Source organism: Xiphophorus maculatus, chromosome 21, assembly GCF_002775205.1.
Source record: "Xiphophorus maculatus strain JP 163 A chromosome 21, X_maculatus-5.0-male, whole genome shotgun sequence".
NCBI lineage: Eukaryota > Metazoa > Chordata > Actinopteri > Cyprinodontiformes > Poeciliidae > Xiphophorus > Xiphophorus maculatus.
Window position 1 is genome coordinate 24,554,581 of NC_036463.1, and position 19,416 is coordinate 24,573,996.

The window sequence follows — 19,416 nt, forward strand, 5'->3', positions numbered from 1 at the left end:
TTCCAGCGTGGATCTGGATCATCCGCCCTGTCCTCCCATCTCTTCATCACGCTGCGGTCCTCAGGAGGAAGCTCTGACGCGGAGCCGGATAATGGATGGAGCTGACATCGGCCGGGAGGGAACGCTCTCTGGTTACGCTGCGACCCAGCTGGAGGTCAGAGGTCACTCTGGGACTGAAGCTGCTCGCCGCGTTTCCCTCCGGTTCACCTGCTGAAGCCGGTCGAGTGTCTGGGCAAACGATGTGGACGGTAACCATGCCAACGGGACGGAGAGGAAGGACAGGAAACAATCAGAAGGAAAACCTCAGCGATCCCTGGAATCTGCTGCACGACATCTGGGAACGAGAGAGAAGCTGCTGTGACGAAGTCCAGATACGCAGAGAGAACAGCGTCAGGACGCGCTAACCTGTCAGCTAACGAGAGATAAATATCAGAAATATGTCAGGTAGAGAAACAGCTCAGCCTGAAGGAACCCAGCGATTAACCAAGATGGCCGCCTGAAGGAACCCAGCGATTAATCAAGATGGCCGCCTGAAGGAACCCAGCGACTAACCAAGATGGCCGCCTGAAGGAACCCAGCGATTAATGAAGATGGCCGCTTGAATAACCCAGAGACTAACCAAGATGGCCGCCTGAAGGAACCCAGCGATTAACCAAGATGGCCGCCTGAAGGAACCCAGCGATTAATGAAGATGGCCGCCTGAATAACCCAGCGATTAACCAAGATGGCCGCCTGAAGGAACCCAGCGATTAACCAAGATGGCCGCCTGAAGGAACCCAGCGACTAACCAAGATGGCCGCTGCACAAGACTTCTGGACGAGGAGACCACAGCATGATGGAGGAAACTGAATGCCTCTAACCAAATGAAAAGCACGGTGGTGGAGGAGTGATGATTTAAAACAGAGGGACAGAATCTCCTCTGTTTACCAAAATATTCAGTTCATTTTCTGTCACCATTTTCACAACTTCTCTTCTCTTCACAGTAAAGAATCATTTCATCTCAATCACAGATTCCAGTCGATGAACTAAGATCAGTTTATTATTCAGGTTTCTAAGCAGAGCATCATGTCACTGAAGTACAGCTTCACTCCTCCTGACCAGCAGGGGGCGACAGTGGAGAGGAACCAGAACTGGGCTCGGTACCAGTGGTCGTCTGCATCGATCAACTAACCAAACTGATCTAGGAGTAATTTCTATAGAGAAAAGCAAATGTTAATGATTAGGTGATGGCAGCAGCCAATGCCCGCCTCCAGGAAGGAATCAGCCAATCAGAAGGCCGGGCCAGGTGGAGCTTCTGGAGAGAAAAATAGGATTGTGGGAAATGAAGGATTTTGTAGGAAGTGTGACTGAAATGTCAGCAGCTGAAAACATCTGGGTGGAGGGAAAGAACCGGACTGAAACAGCTCAAGTGGCTAAAAGAGGAAATTTCTCATCACCAGTTTGGGACGATTTAGGATTTTCAAACCAAAAATCGAATTAATTATCAATATCAAGTGACATGGAGTGCTTTTGTTGTGGTGTTTGTTCCAGCAGTAAATGCAAGCCGAGGCCACGCCCCCTCTGGCCCGAGCTAGCGTTAGCGTCTACCTGCTAGCTGGTCGGGACCAGCTCTCAGGCTGATGTAAGCAGCAGCTGCGGCGCCGCTCCTCCAGCAGCTGGCGGCTAAATCAGGCTGAGGTAACGGGCCGGGCGGCGCTGCGTGTCGGAGCGCAGGATGTGCAGCTCGCCGTCGGACCTGCTGTGTTTGTTGGAGCGGCTCCTCCAGGTTCCTGGCTCTGCAGATGTTTGTCCTCGTGCCCAAACGTCTCCGGATTCCCAGGGCTGCTGGGAGGTTGTGTGAGGACACAGACGGGATGATTCACTCCGATAGGAGCTGCCTCCTCCATGTGATTCCCTCTTTTATTTGTGCTCAGAGAGAGGGAGAGACTTCCTGTTTTCCTCCTCCTTTTCCTGCACTTTGCTCCCTTTCTTTTCCTTTTTTTGCTTCACTCTTTTCTTTCTCTGTTTCTTTTGCTCCACTTTGGATTTTCTTCTTAAATCAGTTTTTGACACATTTCCACCTCCATGACTCACTTTGTCCCCAGTTTTCCCTTCGTCAAACGCAGATCGTTCTCCGTCTGAGCTGCTGAATTAAATCTGAGGAACAGTGTAATATATCAAAGGAACTTTTTAATACCATTCAATCTTTTTCTAATGGTCCAAAGACAAACTTTGTATTTTGTTGTTTTATGGAGCAGAGCAGCAAAAATGAAGCATTCTTATGAAATACAAACAAAACAAAATTGGTTTTAAAGATTTTTTACTAAGCATGTACTGATATTGATTCTCCTGTTAGTGATATTTACTCCCTACACTTTCCGCACCGCCTTCATTGTTTCTCTGCTTCAGCTAAACACCCAGAATCCTTTGCTCCATCACTGTCACATGATCTCAGATGTCACCTGACCAACTCCCGTCCCGTCGTTTAATAAAAAGAATAAAAAGATTGAATTAAAACAGCATCCAAAGTTCTGAACATCCTCCATAGTTCAGTCCGTCCTCTGGACACAGAGCGAGACTAAAATCATTTGATGATTTAACTAAACAAAGATGTTTTTACAGTAAGAGATTGTGATTGAATAACGATGTTCTCACTCCTGATGGTCCGGTCGACCCAGTTCTACTGGAACCAGAACATCTGCTCCACCTCCAGCTGCTGTGGTTCTGACCCAAACCAACCTGTTCCCCTCCTGGCCTGTGGGGGCGCTGCACCAAGAACCACTGAAGGAAACGACACAAAAACCTCTTAAGACACTGAGAGCAACTTCCTTCTTCACCAGATGGAAACAAGATGGAGGCGTCAGATTTTTCTCTTTAGTCTTTGGCTGAAGACCAGGAGCCATTTCTGCTGCTAGCGCTAGGCTAGCATGTTAGCTTTGGTTGTATTTACCCAGAATGCCCTGTGCTGTAGTCCACTTCCTGCTTTTGGAGCGGTCTCCGGTCCGCTTGGCGTTCACATTCAAACCGAACCAGAATTCATTTCCACCGAACCCAGACTGAGGTTTTTAGGACCAGAGGTCAAAGGTCGATTAGCGTTCACACCTCAGCAACCGGACCAGACTTTGACTAGACAGAGGGACTGGAGTCGGGTTGAAGCGGACCGGACCTGGTTCTGTTTTTGGGAACTTGTGGTCAGATGTCTGCAGTAGAATGAAAAGCTAATAGGACAGATTTCTCTCCTTTCGCTTGTTGAGGCTTTCAACATGTTGATCTGCAGGTTTCCTGATTTCTTTCTGATTTCCTGTTTAAACGTGTGTTGGAGCGTGTGGACAACATCAAGTTCCTGGGCCTCCACATCACGTCTGACCTCTCCTGGAACACAAACACCTCCCACCTGGTGAAGAAAGCACAACAAAGGCTCTTCTTCCTCAGGAAACTGAGACGGGCTGGACTTTCCTCACGGCTGCTCGTGAACTTTTACAGGGCGACGATCGAGAGCATCCTCTGCCTCAACATGACTGTGTGGTATGGTAGCTGCACAGCACTGGAGAGGAAACAACTGACACGGGTGGTGAGAACAGCACAAGGCATTGTGGGATGCCCCCTCCCAGACCTGGACTCCATTTACATAGGCCAGGTCAAGAAGAGAGCTGGATCCATAGCCATGGATTCCAGCCACCCGGGCCACAGACTGTTTGTGCCGCTGCCATCAGGCAAGCGGTACAGGAATATACGGACTACAACAAATAGACTGAGAAACAGTTTCTTCCCCACAGCCGTCAGAGCCATTACTCCCTGCCGCCCCCCCCTCCCACACATATCATAACCTCGCAGTCACACATACATATCCCCCACCCCCACACAGCCATATTGTTCTGCACTTTGCACTGTCACATCATCTGCATTTTGCCATAATTGGACCTGCTGCTACTTCTTTGGTGTGGTTGAGTGCCTTTAGTTAATTTTAGTTGTATATATTGTTATTATTATTATTGTGTGTTTGCTTATTTATACTGTATATATTTGACCTTTTGCACGGGAGCTGCAATGGAAATTTCGTTGAATTCTGTTCAATGACAATAAATGCTATCTATCTATCTATCTATCTATCTATCTATCTATCTATCTATCTATCTATCTATCTATCTATCTATCTATCTATCTATCTATCTATCTATCTATCTATCTATCTATCTATCTATCTATCTATCTATCTATCTATCTATCTATCTATCTATCTATCTATCTATCTATCTATCTATCTAAAGCTTCCTTGTCTTTAATTGGTCAAAGTGAGCGGCTCTTTCTGGATCTGTGGTCAGGTTTCCTGTCTCTGTTTTTATGTGACGTTGTGTGAAGCAGAAGCAGCATCTCGCTGGTCCAAAGCTGATGTCTGTTTGGTGTGGATCGATGCAGATCCTCCTGGCAGCCTCCAGAGGGCGTCTGCTGCGTTGCTTCCCGTGTTCAGAGCCTGGTTCTGATTGGTTCATTGACTGGCTTGTTGTCTTGGGAAGCGTCTCTCCGAGTGAAGAACGACTCGTGCTGACCCGACCGGACCTGTAGCGCTGCTGCTGTGAGCGGACGCTTTGGGATCAGGATCTGGAATCGGACCCAGCTCCGCTCTCTGCTCGCTCCGCGGGTTTGCCGGAGCTGGAATGCAGCGAAGCATAGTTTGGTTTGTGAGCCATAATCAAATCAAAATGTGTCTGCATACTTTCCCATGGGGAGCGGAGGAGCGGAGGAGGGGGTCCAATTAAACGGTGACACTCGGAGAGAATGGCAGATAAACAGATGGATAATCATCAGGAATGGCTCAAACAAAGGCCGCAGGAGCGAGAGGAGGGCGGCCGCTGGTATTCTGGGTTATTTTTGGACGTTTTCAGAAGCAGAAACGTGTTTTTACGTAACTCTGCATCAGGCTGCAGCTAACGAGCTAACATACCAAAATGTTTCAGGACGGAGACGGAGAGTGGGAATAATGCGGAGTCACATCTGTGGCTCATTAGGCTGACGACACCTTTTAATTCCAGCTCTCATTACGGCCGGAACGACGGGACCGCGCTCCGAGCCGCTTCCCGGTCCAGCAGGAAGCTTTGGAGGAGCGGATAATTAGGAGAGATCTGCTTTAGCATCAGACTAATTGAAGGCTGAGCGTCGTGTTTACGGACTCACCAAAACAAGTTTAAACATCCTGCTGCTCATTTAAACCCCTCAGAGCTGTGATTGGTGGAACAGCAGCCAATCAGGGCCCAGAGCTGATCAGTTCCTCTCAGGTCTGCAGCCATGTTCAGCTCCTTCACCTTCATGATCCGGTTCACATCAAACCGAGTTCGGCTGCTGCTGAGCGTTTCCATGGAGACGGGGGGTCACAGGGCCGCTGCACACACAGTGACACACACACACACACACACACACACACACACACTCTGACCCGGCGGTAATCTGTTTCCCAAAACGTTCCACACGCCAAAGTTTCCACTTCAGACAAACTTAAATACTCAGGCTGTGAAAGATAAACAGAACCAGAACCTCCTGCTGGATAACTGGACCTTAACAGGATTACAACCTGCTGCACAACGCGGCGCTGAGTCACCATGGAGGAGTCAGCCGGTCCAGACCTGCTGGACCCGACCAGAACCAGACCTGGACCAGGGCCAGGTCAGCTGTAGCTCTGACTGAACCTGTCCTGTCGTGAACCAGAACCTGCCGATCCAGACGGATCAGTGTTTCCATGGAGACGGGGGTCACAGGAACGGCGCTCTGGTCAGGAGGTCTCACTCAATCCGACTTTTAAAATGTCACAAAGCAGAAAATGTGAATTAGTCGTTTCCATCTGCTTTTCTGGAGAGAACAACCAGGTTGGACAGGAAGTGATGTCATCAGATGGTGGCGCTACGCGTGGCTGTGATGAACAGGAAGTGGAAGCTGCTAACTAGCATGTAGCGAGTTGATGCGATGCTTCAAACTGAGCATAAAAAGTGATGGGAACATAAAACAGGGCCGAGTTTCACTTGATTTATTGTTGGTTTTGTCCCTGAACGTCTCTGAGGTGTTTATGTTCGGCTGAGCAGCCTGAGGATTAACGTGACTGAAGATCGCCTGTCAGAGTCTCCTCTGCATCGTCTCTGAAGGATAAAAGCTTTTTCTCCAGGAGGAAAATTAAACAAGAAGAGAAACACAAAACCCTGAGTTTGACAGAAATCTGCTCAGATCGTGGCCTAGTTAAAGTCCGGTCCAGACTCAATCTGAACCCTGTTGACAGATGAAGTTCCCATCCTGCAGCCTGTTGGCCCTTCCAGCAGAGACTCCCGCCGCACCAATCAGATTCAGCACCCGTCCATCAGAGTCTTTATCAGACATATTTATTAAACTGTGACTTTAACCCCTGCTGCACCAGGTGAGTCCTTCACGGCGACCTCACGTTGACCCCGGGCAGCAGACGAAGGGGACGTGTGGGATATGTAATCATTAGAAGGTGCGATGCTGCAACATAGATCTGATTTAAATAGACAGCAGCCGCCATGCAAATCTGCTGGATGAGCGTGAGATGCTCCCTGATCCGCTGGGAGATGAAGCTCATCCAGCAGAGACATGATGCATGTTTACGACCTGCTGCAGGTTGGAAATGCATCGCTGCACCTGGAAGGCCCAACATGGCCACAGGTTCTTCTTCATCGTGAAGCCGGTCGGTTCGGTTCTGGAACCTCTTATTGTCTCTGACTGGTTCTGTCAGTCGGTTCTGGTTTTAGAGGAATCCTCAGAGGTTTGGGTTTGATTCAAAAACCAAACAAATGTTCAAAACTGAGAGCTCAGTGATGCTAACTCCCACCTGCAGGGGGCAGCGTTTCCACCGCTGCCTCAGCCTTATCGATGTGGCGAGTAACAAAATCCAGCTGTTTAAGTTCAAAGAATAAAAATGTTTCTTTTTAGATATTTTTGTATCTTTTATCCAAAGCAACACAAAGTCAGCGATTCTGATCCAGAAGCTATCGTGAGCTCCTGGAGGGCCGACCTCAGGTCCAGTGGTCCGTCCTCAGTGTGATGGTCCGGCCTGTTCTAACGGGGTCCAGACAGAACCGGGTCGTCTCATGTCAGGAACTAAACTGGAATAAAATCAAGGAAGTTAGTAGTCTGTGTAGTTCACTGGGACCCAGAGGACAGACTCTCAGGTTTGGACTGGGAGGAAGCCAGAGTACCCAGAGAGAGTCCAGCCATCCACAGGGAGAGCGTTCTGACAGGGACGGCCTTGACCTTTGAACCCAGGAGCTCGTTGCTGCTCCGCATCGTCACCCTGAATAAAGATCATCAGTCACTTCAGGAACTACAGATTCTCCTTCTGTGTTCATCAGCCAGCTGAAGCCGTAGCTTCCTAGTCCTGATCTCCATCTGACCCCTGCTGCCGTTCCAGCTCCTCTTTCCGTCCCAGCAGGCCGCTGGAGAAACTTTCTGCCGTTCGGTTTATTATTTCCACTGACAAATTACATTTTGAGGGAAATCTAATGCAAATGTGGCCGTACGCTCTGTCCACAGAAACCATATCCATGTCTCCGCTGGGCTTGTTTGAACACAGCAGATGTAAATTTAGACTCCGCTGCTCGCCATGCAAATCCACAGGTGGGTCCAGTTTAAAAGGAGCATGTGGTGAGATGTTCGAGAAACGAAAAGCCCAAATTACAAACAGGAGAGCCTCTTAATGCAAAACCACCAGAGGATAGATGGTGTTTAGATGCAGCGGCGCAGTGGATGAGATCGAGGTGCGTAAAACCAAAAACACCGTTTATTTTTCAGTAAATTTAAAAGCTGATGTCTGTTTACAACAACTCTTAACACTTACCACATCATTAATCCTCCTGTTTGTTGATCAAAAACCTGAACTTTAGTGTGCTTTCAGATTGCCTCGTTCCTCAGTGACGCATCTTCTGAGAATTTATCATTTACCAAACTGAGAACGGATGTAAACTGAAGGTTCGACACCAGGCAGAGCGTTAATTTGGGCGTGAGAAAGAATCATCAGACTGTTAGAACCGAACAGGTTACGTAAGACGACATGCAGCTTCTGATGTGCCAAAGTCAGTCAGCAGCGTGGCGGTTATAACAGGAACTATTTCTGGTTTAATTCCTGCAGAATTTGTAAAAACGTCCAGAATTGGTGACAATGGGTTCTGTTGGGTCCAACTCCACGTTGGGATTCGATCCCAGTTTCTTCCTGAACGGCATCACGGCTCTGCTGGCCTCCAACGTGCTGCTGGGTCTGTCGGCCAACGGCTACGTGGCCTGGATGATAGCGAGCGAATCCATCGTCTCGGAGCTCTTGGCCCTCAACCTGGCCGTCGCAGAGATCCTCTTCGGCTGCTCGTCTTTCTACGTCATGCTCCACTTCCTGCTCAGGATGTCCGAGGCGGTCGGGGTTCTGGTTCTGAAGCTGTTCCTGCAGCTCATGCTGATTTCTCGGCCGCTCTTTCAGACCTGCATCTGTCTGGAGCGTTACATGGCTGTGGTCCATCCCACCGTCTTCATCAGATAAATTCAAGAGAGAACTGCAGAAGGACCAGAGTTATTAGACGTGTGTAACGGTAGAGTTCCTCCAGACCGGACCCAGATATCGGTACTGGTCTGGTTCTGGTGTCTCAGGTGTTTCTGGTCTCATGTCGGTGTGTGTCTGATTCTTCCTGCTTGCAGGCTGAAACCTCTGCGGTACCGTTTGGGTGTCTGCCTGTTCGACTGGCTGCTGATCCTGCTGGACTTCATGTTTCCCTTCCTCAGCCCGTCTCTCACCGTCTCTGCTTGCTACCTCATAGCCAAGTCCCTGCTCTTCCTGTCCAACTTGTCTTACTGCGGCGTCCGAGTCCTGCTGGTCCTGCAGCAGCCGGGTCCGGGCGACGGCTCCCGCAGCGCTGTTAGCTGGAGTGCCATGAAGAGGAAGGCCTTCAAGGTGATCATCATCACCCTGGGGTTCAACAGCGCCACCCAGCTGCTGCAGATCCTCATGCTGGGCCCAACCGTCCTCACCGCGTCTCTGCTGCTCATTCTGCAGCTCACGTTGTTCGCCCTCTCCATCAGCATCACCAGCAGCTTCATCACTCCTCTGCTGTTCCTGCACAGAGCCGGAAAGCTGCCCTGCATCAACTTCTAGCTGCTGCAGCCGCAGAGACCCAGTCAAAGTTCCTGCCGCAGCCCGAGCCGTGGAAAAACAACCTGTTCACAAACAAAACAATAAATTTCCCCAGAAACCTGATTCATTCTTCCCAATGATCCGTGACTGTTTTTTTGGGAAATGCTAATCATTCCCATATTTTCTGTTTTCAGGCCTCTTCACTTGGGAATTTGTGACGAGTGACTAGAGACTAACATTAGCTTTTATTGAGCCTCGAGGGCTCCCGTAGATTCATCCCTGAGCAGCTGAACGTTCCTGGTTCCTGTTGAAACGAGAAAATTCCTTCCTGTTATGACGGCTGTGATCCAGACCGATAAACGCATCACTTCCTGTTATGACGGCTGTGATTCGGACCAATCAGGTATCAGGGTTGGTACCTGGTGATGTTGGTCTCTGGACGCCGGCGTCTGAAGACGGGACTGAAGGACAGACGGAGGTCAGAGACGGAGATTCATGGTGGAAACTTTCCAAACAGATGAACTTTAACCCCTGACCCAGTGAACCCTAGTCCCACTGGTCCCAGTACTCCCAGTGTGGGATGTAGTGAAGGAACTGGTGGAACTGGGTCCAGTTCCTCTGGTTGAGTCTCTCAGACTTGGCATGTTGAAAGTCGTCTCCGTTCTCCAGAGAGATGTTTGTCTATGGACAAGAACAGCGCCCCCATCAGGTGTGTGTAGTCATTGCAGGCCACCGTAGCGCCCGGAGGCTCCATGTTGAGGTTCTGTTGTTCTCAGAGCCGGACTGGGTCGGACATCAGGACCGGGTTCAGCTCCGGCTACCAGAACCTTCTGGACTTTTGGACGTCGGTTCCAGGAGCATTCAGAGCTAATCTGACTGGAGGAAACTGTAGAGTGAGGAAAACATTTCCTCCTCTTCCTCCTCCAGCTGATTTATGGGCCGATCTGTTGGTTCTGTTAAAAAGAGGCGTTCTGGACGGGTCAGAACCAGAACCACTCTTTGATGAATCGTCAGTCGCCTGAGCTGCAGCCAAGCTGCAGAGACAAACCGTGCAAACATTTAGAGAGACGGGAGCAAATGGGACGTGATTAACGCGAGTCCGGGTCCAACGGGCTCCATGTTGCTGTCAGAACAAACGGGTCGGGTCGCAATTAATGAGGTCAGCCCGGCAGCTGAGTCTTCCTCCAGATGCTGCTGAGCTGAAACCGGTCCGGTCTCAGCAGGAACTCTGGCTGCAGAGCCGAGGCCCGGTCAGCGGCTCGGATCAGAACCAGGGCCTCCGTTGGTTCTTTCTGTTCGTCCCAGAACAGAAATTTTGGGTTCTGCTGACCCAAAGCATCTTTCCTGGACAAAAACAAATAATCAACAGGAATACTCCAGAAACCGTTCAGCTGAACCGGTTCCTGTCCGTGACCCAGTTCTGTGAAGCTTCACGAGTCCTGAACCGGCCTGGCTGGACCCAAACTACATGACCTCATTTTCTGTGGTTGTCATGGTGATTTTACCTCAGGTGAAATTAGCCTGACGGATAAAACAGACAGAGGAAAATGAGGAAGAGGAGGGAAGGAGGAAGAGGAGGCGCGTGGCCCAGAACCACAGAGCGGTTCTGCTTTGATCAGTCCGCCCACAGACTGTCTCTGGTTCTGGTTAACTGGGCCTTGTTTCCATCTTGTTTTTCCAGTTCCTTAACTGGAGTCCGACGTGTAACTCGGGACCGCAGCGTGGAGACGGACGCTGGACGGTTGGTCCAAAAGTCCTGACAGCGTCTGAAGGTCCATCAGCTGCAGACCCACCAGACCCGGGAACTAATCCTGATCCACAGCACAGCTGACCCAGTTACTGGCAGAATCAGAACCACTTTAACCTGAAGTGCAAATAAAAGTCCAGAACGAGGCTAATGAGCTAATGAGCTAACAGCCAAGCTAACCTGACTGCTAACTTTGAAAACACGTAGAGCTCTTAGCTTCTCCTACATTGTTTTTCATTTTTAATGATTCTTAAATTGTTTTGTTGTTTTGTAAACTTTCAGTTAAAGTTCAACTTCTTTGTAGAAGCTAAATTACACTAAATGTTTGTGTAGCACTTTAGATTCCATTAATTAGCATGTTAGTATAGTGATTTAGCATTAGCCTCTGCTAAATATGACATTTATGTAGCCCCTTAGCATTAGCTTCCAGTAACCATGTTGGTGCTTTGCTTTAGCGTTAGCTTACGCTGAATAACAGAGTTAATGTAGCGTTTAAACATCAGAACAGAACCAGCGAAACACCTCTAAACGGGTCCAAACTGGGTTCAGCTTTACAAACCGGGCCAAATAAAATCTCTAACAGAACCGGGCCTGTTACCAGAACCAAACAGGTCTGAAACCAGTTCAGAAAACCTTCAGCTTCCAATAAATAAACCAGTTCAGATCTTTGTGATCAGAGTTTATCGAGTCAGGTCCACAACCAGGACCAGCTCCAGAACCAGAGCCAAACGAGTCTAAAATCCACTACTTGATGCTAATCAGAACCACCAACTGGTCCAACGGATCAGTATGGGAAGAATGATAACGATTATCAGTGTTTAAGAGACGGACCCGGTACTGGTGGACCTACCCGGTACTGGTGGACCGACCCGGTACTGATGGACCGACCCGGTAGGGGAACCAGAGCTAAGCTGCTTTGCTTCATTTCTCAGTTCATCAGATTAAAAACCCACTGAGTGGAAAATAAAACGATGTTTCTGACCGCTGGGTGTGTGTCTCTGTGTGTGTCAGTGTGTGTGTGTCTCTGTGTGTGTCAGTGTGTGTGTGTCTCTGTGTGTGTGTCTCTGTGTGTGTCAGTGTGTGTGTGTGTGTCTCAGTGTGTGTGTGTCTCTGTGTGTGTGTGTGTGTGTCTCTGTGTGTGTGTCTCTGTGTGTGTCAGTGTGTGTGTGTGTGTCTCTGTGTGTGTGTGTGTGTGTCTCTGTGTGTGTGTCTCTGTGTGTGTCAGTGTGTGTGTGTCTCTGTGTGTGTGTGTGTCAGTGTGTGTGTCTCTGTGTGTGTGTGTGTGTGTGTGTCTGTCTCTGTGTGTGTCAGTGTGTGTGTCAGTGTGTGTGAGCATATGGAGGTAATGATGTCCTGCGTCACAAACAGATAGAGTTACTCACACACACATGCTAGCAATCATATTGCTCCATGAATAAACAGACAGAAAGGATGTGAGGGCGGGGCCTGTTGCCATGGAGACTCAGTTCCATCATCATCATCAAACCATTTTCAGATTTATGAGGAGACCCTGAGCTGCAGGAGCGGTCAGTTCGGCGTCTCCATGGCGCCGGCTGTCGGCCACAGCTCCAAAACTTCGACATTTCTTATGTTTTAATATTTTCAGACAAAAAATCCTTAAAAAACATTTTAATCAACTTTTTTTCTCCTCCAATCCTGTAAATATGTTAGTTAAAAAAATACTAAAATCAAAAGCTGTATGGTCTGAATGTTTTTTAAATGATAGATTAGAGATTGTTGCTGATTGGCTGGTTGGTGTATTCCTTCCTGCGTTTTGATTGGTCCAGCACAGGAAGCCGTTTCAAACACAAAGGAAGTTGATTTCTTAATATTCTGGAATATTTTCTGATGTGTATTGTTGATTTAATTAACAGCTGACTCATTTTATTCAGTCTCTCCAGGTTTTAGATTCTGTGGTCATGGAAAGTCATACAAAATCTAAAGATTTGCATATTAGTATAACTGTGAGATTATGCAAATCTTCCTCAAAACTGATCAAAAATGTTTAAGTGATGTCACCAGCAGGTGGCAGTATGTGTGACTTCTACTGACGTAACGTAAAGCTATAGTCTGTGAACGATACGGCGACTTGAGATGAGATTGAGCTGTTAAAGTTCTTTGAAGATGTTCATGAGTTTGGCATAATGAGGGAAAAGTTTGATGCAGATATCTATAATGTAGAGCTACAGTGACTGGTCAGTGGTGATGAAAACCAACAGCAAACTTCCTGCAGCTGTAGCGCCACCTATTGGTGATGAAGGTTAATGATGATCACCCGTATCTTTAAAGTTATTATGTAACATGTTTGTAAAATATGCAAAGGTCACTTCAGCATTCACTACTATTTCAGAATGCTGCTGCTGGATCAACATGCTGGTTATGGTTCTGCTCTGCATCCAGAACCAAACATGGAGAAGCAGCATTCTGGACTAAATGTTTGTTTCATAACTGATGACTGTTTGATATTTTTATGATGTAAAGCCTTTGATCTGCCTGGTTCTGAAATGTTCTGACAAATAAACTAAAATAAATATAAACTGTTCTGTAGCAGGAGGCTGAACAGTCAAACATGTTTCAGAAATGTCCCTCTGGAGACACGTCCCTCTAGTGTCCCTCTAATGTCCCTCTGGAGACACGTCCCTCTAGTGTCCCTCTAATGTCCCTCTGGAGACACGACCCCCTAATGTCCTTCTAGCGTCCCTCTAGTGTCCCTTTGGAGACACGTCCCTCTAATGTCCCTCTGGAGACACGTCCCTCTAGTCTCCCTCTAATGTCCCTCTGGAGACATGACCCCCTAATGTCCTTCTAGCGTCCCTCTAGTGTCCCTCTGGAGACACGACCCCCTAATGTCCTTCTAGCGTCCCTCTAGTGTCCCTTTGGAGACACGTCCCTCTAATGTCCCTCTGGAGACACGTCCCTCTAGTCTCCCTCTAATGTCCCTCTGGAGACATGACCCCCTAATGTCCTTCTAGCGTCCCTCTAGTGTCCCTCTAATGTCCCTCTGGAGACACGACCCCCTAATGTCCTTCTAGCGTCCCTCTAGTGTCCCTCTAATGTCCCTCTGGAGACACGACCCCCTAATGTCCTTCTAGCGTCCCTCTAGTGTCCCTTTGGAGACACGTCCCTCTAGTGTCCCTCTAGTGTCGCTGCCATGTTTGTCCGTTTGGCAGCTGTAGCTCTACACTGCCCACCCTCCTGTTCAGTTTGATGCTTAAATTAAATCCATCAATCAGTTTGAGTTTTAATAAGGTTTCCCCTGGACAGGTGGAGGTGTGTCTCTGTGTGTCGGCGTGGGGGTGTGTGTGTGTGTGTGTGTGTGGTGTGTGTTTTATGCTCATCTGGAATCAGCCGTTTGTTCATCCACAGAGTCTGGATAGGAGCCATTACTTCCTGGAGGCGTGGCCTCTGCTTAACGTTAGCCAGTCGCTAGCGATGACGCTATCAATGCTACAATGAAGCTAACCCGTCCTGCAGAGCTGCTGTCCTCTGAGACTCTGGAGCGTCTCCTGAACAAACTGACTAGAGGCTTTCTGCAGGAACTGCTCCTGAGACAATGTGGGTCATGGTGGACAGAAGACGGTTCTGGACGGTAAACGGTTTTGTGGAGGTCTTCCTTCAGCCCGTTCCAGGTCATCCCATCATGTTCATGGGATCTGGACTTTGACTAGGCCTCTGACTCTCCCTTTATGCGGATGTAATGGGTCAGGTCCGGTTCTGCTGGCGCTTCCTTTCTACAGACTCAGTCAGGTTAAACCCGCTGTCTGAAAGGCTAGCTGTGCTAATGCTACAGCCCTAATTCACTGAGCTAATTTTAGCGTTTTGCTAACTTTGAGAACATTTGGCGCTCTTAAACGTTGATAATGTGTCATGAGGTGGTGCGGTGAGGGGTGATAAGGCAGACGCAGCAGACCCAGGTAAGATGGATTATGATGATTTTAATGATAAATAAGTCCAGCAACAGGCAGCACACACATTAGACGCATTGACAAGGACCCGACGAGGAACAAGGAACACAGGTGGAGTTAAATACTCAGCGGGTAATCACAGAACGAGACACACCTGGGAACAATCAAGGGGAGGACAGGACAACACGGAGACTGGGGACACAGAAAACTAATTAAATACACAGAAAACACAGAACATGACATAATGTGGATAAACTTTGACCTCCGTGATGTTTTGTTCCTTGACTGTTAAGAATTCTTATTTATATGCTTTTATTTTGAAGTCTGTTTCTGTTTCCTGTCCTCATGTTCTGTTGACTTCCTGTCAAGTTGACAGTCCTTCGTTAGGTTTTCAGAACCTCCAGATCAGTTCTGAAAACCTAAACAAGCAAACAGGAAGTGGTTCTGAGTTTAACTTCCTGCCACATCCAGACCCGATTATCCCGACCAGAACCAGAACCAAGACTAACCTGTCTGTATGTTTACAGGTGAAACACAACGGACTGATCCAGGAGATGGAGCATCCGACGGCGGGACGCATCGCTGTGCCGGGTCAGCACGCACACACACACACACACACACACACACACACACACACACACACACACACACACACACACACACACACACACACACACACACACAGACTGCAGCCTGAGGTGTTTGGGTCATGTGACCTCCGGTTCTGTTGATGTTCTGTCGTTACACCAGCTTACTGATCGTGGTTCTGGTCTTGGTTCTGGTGTGACTGGGTTCTGATCCAGATTCTCCTCTCTGTCTGGGACTCTAAATCACGGCGGGACATTTCTCCAGGAATTGTTGTCCTGATGTTGTTGGGCTCTCGGAACCAGATTATCTATTGGGAACGCTGGGATCGCCCCCTCGACCCAACCCGACCCGACCGCAGAACCACAAACAAATATGTGAGTGGAACCGCAGCGTGCAGCTGAGGCGGTCCACTGGGATGCCGGTTTGATGGATCTCTGAGAGTTTCGACTCAGAAAGCTGTTTGTCCTCCGCTCACGATTTACGGTCCGACCCGTCTCCGGACCTGACCCGGTTCCGACCCGTCTCTGACCCCAGGCTCACCTTCATTCCTCAGGTTCCCTTCATTTGGACCAGTCCATCATTCCCTACAAATTTCAGGCTGTTCGGTAGCCGGACCTGGTTCTGATCCGGTTCTGACCTGTTCAGTTGTCGGCGTCAGAGGATAAAATGTTTCCTCACAGTTCAGAAATCGAAGCATCAATAGAACCAGCAAGGCCCAAACATGGCGCAGACGTTCATTTGTTCTGGTTCTGGTCGGTTTGGGTTTTCATCTAGCAGGAAGAACCGGACTGGTTTCACTTCACCGGACCTCTGAAGTCTGAGCTTTATCATCTGGAGCCGTTAGCTGTTCAGGTTAATCTATCTGTTATTGATCTATTATCAGTAATAATCTGCTAGTTTAATGTCTGATTAAACTTTTATAAACTGGTTTATAAAAGTTGAATAAAGTTCAACATCAAAGAAAACAAACACCGGCTGGTCCGGCGCTTTAGCATTAGCTTAGCTTACGCTATATAACAGGTTAGCGTTAGCGTTAGACTAAAAGTCTGGAGCCTTCGTCGCTCTTCATCAACTTTCCTTTTCTTCCTCCGTCCATCTTGGACCAGAACCAGAAAAAAGACAGAAATGTGATGAATAAAAGGATTACGTAACGTTATTCATTAATTATTCACCCTGACACCCTGAGACACACACACACACACACACACACACACACACACACACACACACACACACACACACACACACACACACACACACACACACACACACACACACACACATGCAGACCGTGTGATTTTCACGTTGAGGCTTGTTGAAGAGGATAATAAGTTAGTTATGTGGTGAAAACAACACACTCGGCACGTGAAGCCCCCCCCCCCCACACACACACACACACACACACCCCCGGCCTGCCGGCCTGTGAGATCTGGCCTCATTAGCGCTGATCTTTAAAAGCAGCTGATTGTCTGAGTGTCCAGAAATAAACAGCTTGTTCTCTGCTGCAGCTTCATGTGTTCATTACTGAACCAGTTCAGTTTGTAACGTTTCATCCAGACAGGAAAAGTTTAAAACATGACGCTGAGCGTTTTACACTGAACTGAATCTTTGCTTCGGTTCGATTCAAAATCAATTTTAGAGTCAAAAGGATCAATTATTCCTGATGATTTAATCTGCAGGTGATCTGTGGAGGCAGGCAGGCGGCGCATTGGATTCATTTTCTGCATCAATTCTAGGACATTTCATATCGATGCTGAATCACAGCCGTACCAAACAATCCAACTAGCTGATTGTCTTTCAACAACTTTTATTACTTTGTAACATTTCTTGTAAAATGTGCAGCAGTCTGGCTAATATTTCATGTTAGCAGAAGAGATGAAAGTGCAGAACATTCAGCATTTACAGGAAACCTTCAGGATCCGTCCTGAACTTATTCTGCTGCCTGTTTTAAGGCTGAAACGTCTTTAAGAGTTTGCATTGATTAAAGGGAGTGTGTGTGTGTGTGTGTTTGTGTGTGTGTGTGTGTGTGTGTGTGTGTGTGTGTGTGTGTGTGTGTGTGTGTGTGTGTTCAGGTCCAGCTGTGCGGTTCAGCAGCTTCCCCCTGAGCGGGCCGACGCCACCTCCTCTGATTGGTCAGCACACGGTCCAGGTGCTAAGGGACACCTTGTCCTACAGTGATGATGTCATCAAAGAGCTGCTGGAGTCCAGGGCAGTGGCTCAGAATGAAGTGTCCTGATTGGCTGAAGAAAGAGAAGCTGCCAATCAGAGTTTTAGAACCAGAATGATGTAATCATGATGTCATAGACGGTTTAAAGTGTAACCAACCCTGCTAGATCTGGGCCCCGCCCCTAACAAGTGTTAAGAAGTCAGCAAAGTGGGCGGAGCCGATATGCACTGAGGGGCGTGGCCAGGCGTGTTAATGGGGGGGAGAGGAAGCTCTGCTGACTTATGAACTTTTTCACTACATTTATATACAATCCTGTTATTGGACTTTAATGGCGCCAGCGTTCTGCAGCTGCAGCTGTTCCTCATCATGAGGAAGCAACCAGAGCAGCGCTAAGCCCCGCCCACAGTCCATTCAGTTACACTAAGCCCCGCCCACAACTCATTGAGTTACACTTAGGGTTCTACCTGAGGGGGGCAGCACTGAGACAGTTTAGGTAAAATGAACAAATTTACAGAAAAATGTCAGAATCCAACAGAAACATAAAGATAAAACCCAAAATAACTTTTTGACAGATTTATTTTATTGGTTAGTTGCACTTTAATGAATCTGCTCTGTTGGATCTGCTCCTTTACGCTCCTTTAAAATGCTTTAAAATGTTGTGGAAGGAAAACCTCAGAAACTGACACTCCATGACTGTAAACCTGCTGCTGAATAAATTATTTTTATAAAGCATGAAAATAAATCAATTAGTCTCCAGGGTGATTTCTGAGTCCTTCAGTGTCAGCTAAACTTTATTCTGGATATTTAAAATGTTTTCAGCGTTTATTAGAATTTAAATTTATTGATCTGTGACAATTAGTTTTTACATTATTATTAGAAACCTCCATCACAACTAGAAAGTGGCTGCTGGAGGGCAGTAGTCTTAACTTCAGGCACTAATGTCACTCCGTAGAACAGGAGGCCTGCTGCAGGTAGACAATGTTCAGGCAGAAAGGTGACACCTAGTGGCATAAAGGAGGAACTGCATGAAACAATAACTGGTCTGGTTCCACATGTTGGAACATAAAATGGTTTTTAGTTCTAGTAAAGTATGATGTAGGGGCAACATGGGACACTGGGGACATTATGGGGCAACATGGGACACTGGGGGACTTTATGGGGCAACATGGGACACTGGGGACATTATGGGGCAACATGGGACACTGGGGGACATTATGGGGCAACATGGGACACTGGGGACATTATGGGGCAACATGGGACACTGGGGACATTATGGGGCAACATGGGACACTGGGGACATTATGGGGCAACATGGGACACTGGGGGACAGACAGGAAACTAATTGGACATTTCCTCACAGGAAGCAGGAAGTGGTTCTCCATCTCTGTTTCTCTGCAGTGGGTTGATCAGAACCTCCCCGGTTCCGTCCAGACGAGTCGGCGATTCCGGTTCTGTTGGGTCTCCTTTAGAAGCGGTTCTGGTTCTGCAGCTGCTCCTTTCTTGGCTGCCTCTGCGCTGAACTCGGGCTGTGAGAGAGAAATCCGGATGTACGTAACCCGCCGGCTCCGGTTCCAACATCTGGAAGCCCGGCGCTGATGTCCGACCCAGACCCAGTTATACGAGTCCAGAACTCCGTCTGGAGCTGAGCTCACCGCAGGAAATGAACCACCAAACCAGTTTACTTCAAGAGGAGAGAAACAGAAACTGCTGCTGGGTACTGAACCAGAACCAGAACCTGGATCTGGATCTGGATCTGGATCTGGATCTGGACCTGGATCCTCTTTGTCGGCTGGAACCAGAATCGTTTCTTGTTCTGGTTGTGATGACAGACGATGTGATGTTCAGGGACAGCTGAGGAAAACCGAGCCGCTGGTTCTGATCACTACTGACCCCCCCCCCACACACACACACGCAGACA

General features: G+C 48.1%; 1 protein-coding gene across 3 annotated transcripts in view; it reads left to right on the forward strand.

Annotated features, from left to right (window-relative positions):
• sugct (succinyl-CoA:glutarate-CoA transferase) overlaps positions 1–18,240 on the forward strand; it is a 33,333-nt gene extending 15,093 nt beyond the window's left edge. For all 3 annotated transcript variants that reach the window (XM_023326251.1, XM_023326252.1, XM_023326253.1), the window contains 2 exons: positions 15,271–15,334; positions 17,404–18,240. In XM_023326251.1, coding sequence (XP_023182019.1) covers positions 15,271–15,334; positions 17,404–17,567 — 228 coding nt within the window. In that variant the 3' untranslated portion in view covers positions 17,568–18,240. The remainder of the gene's footprint in view (positions 1–15,270; positions 15,335–17,403) is intronic.
• Positions 18,241–19,416: the final 1,176 nt, after the last annotated feature.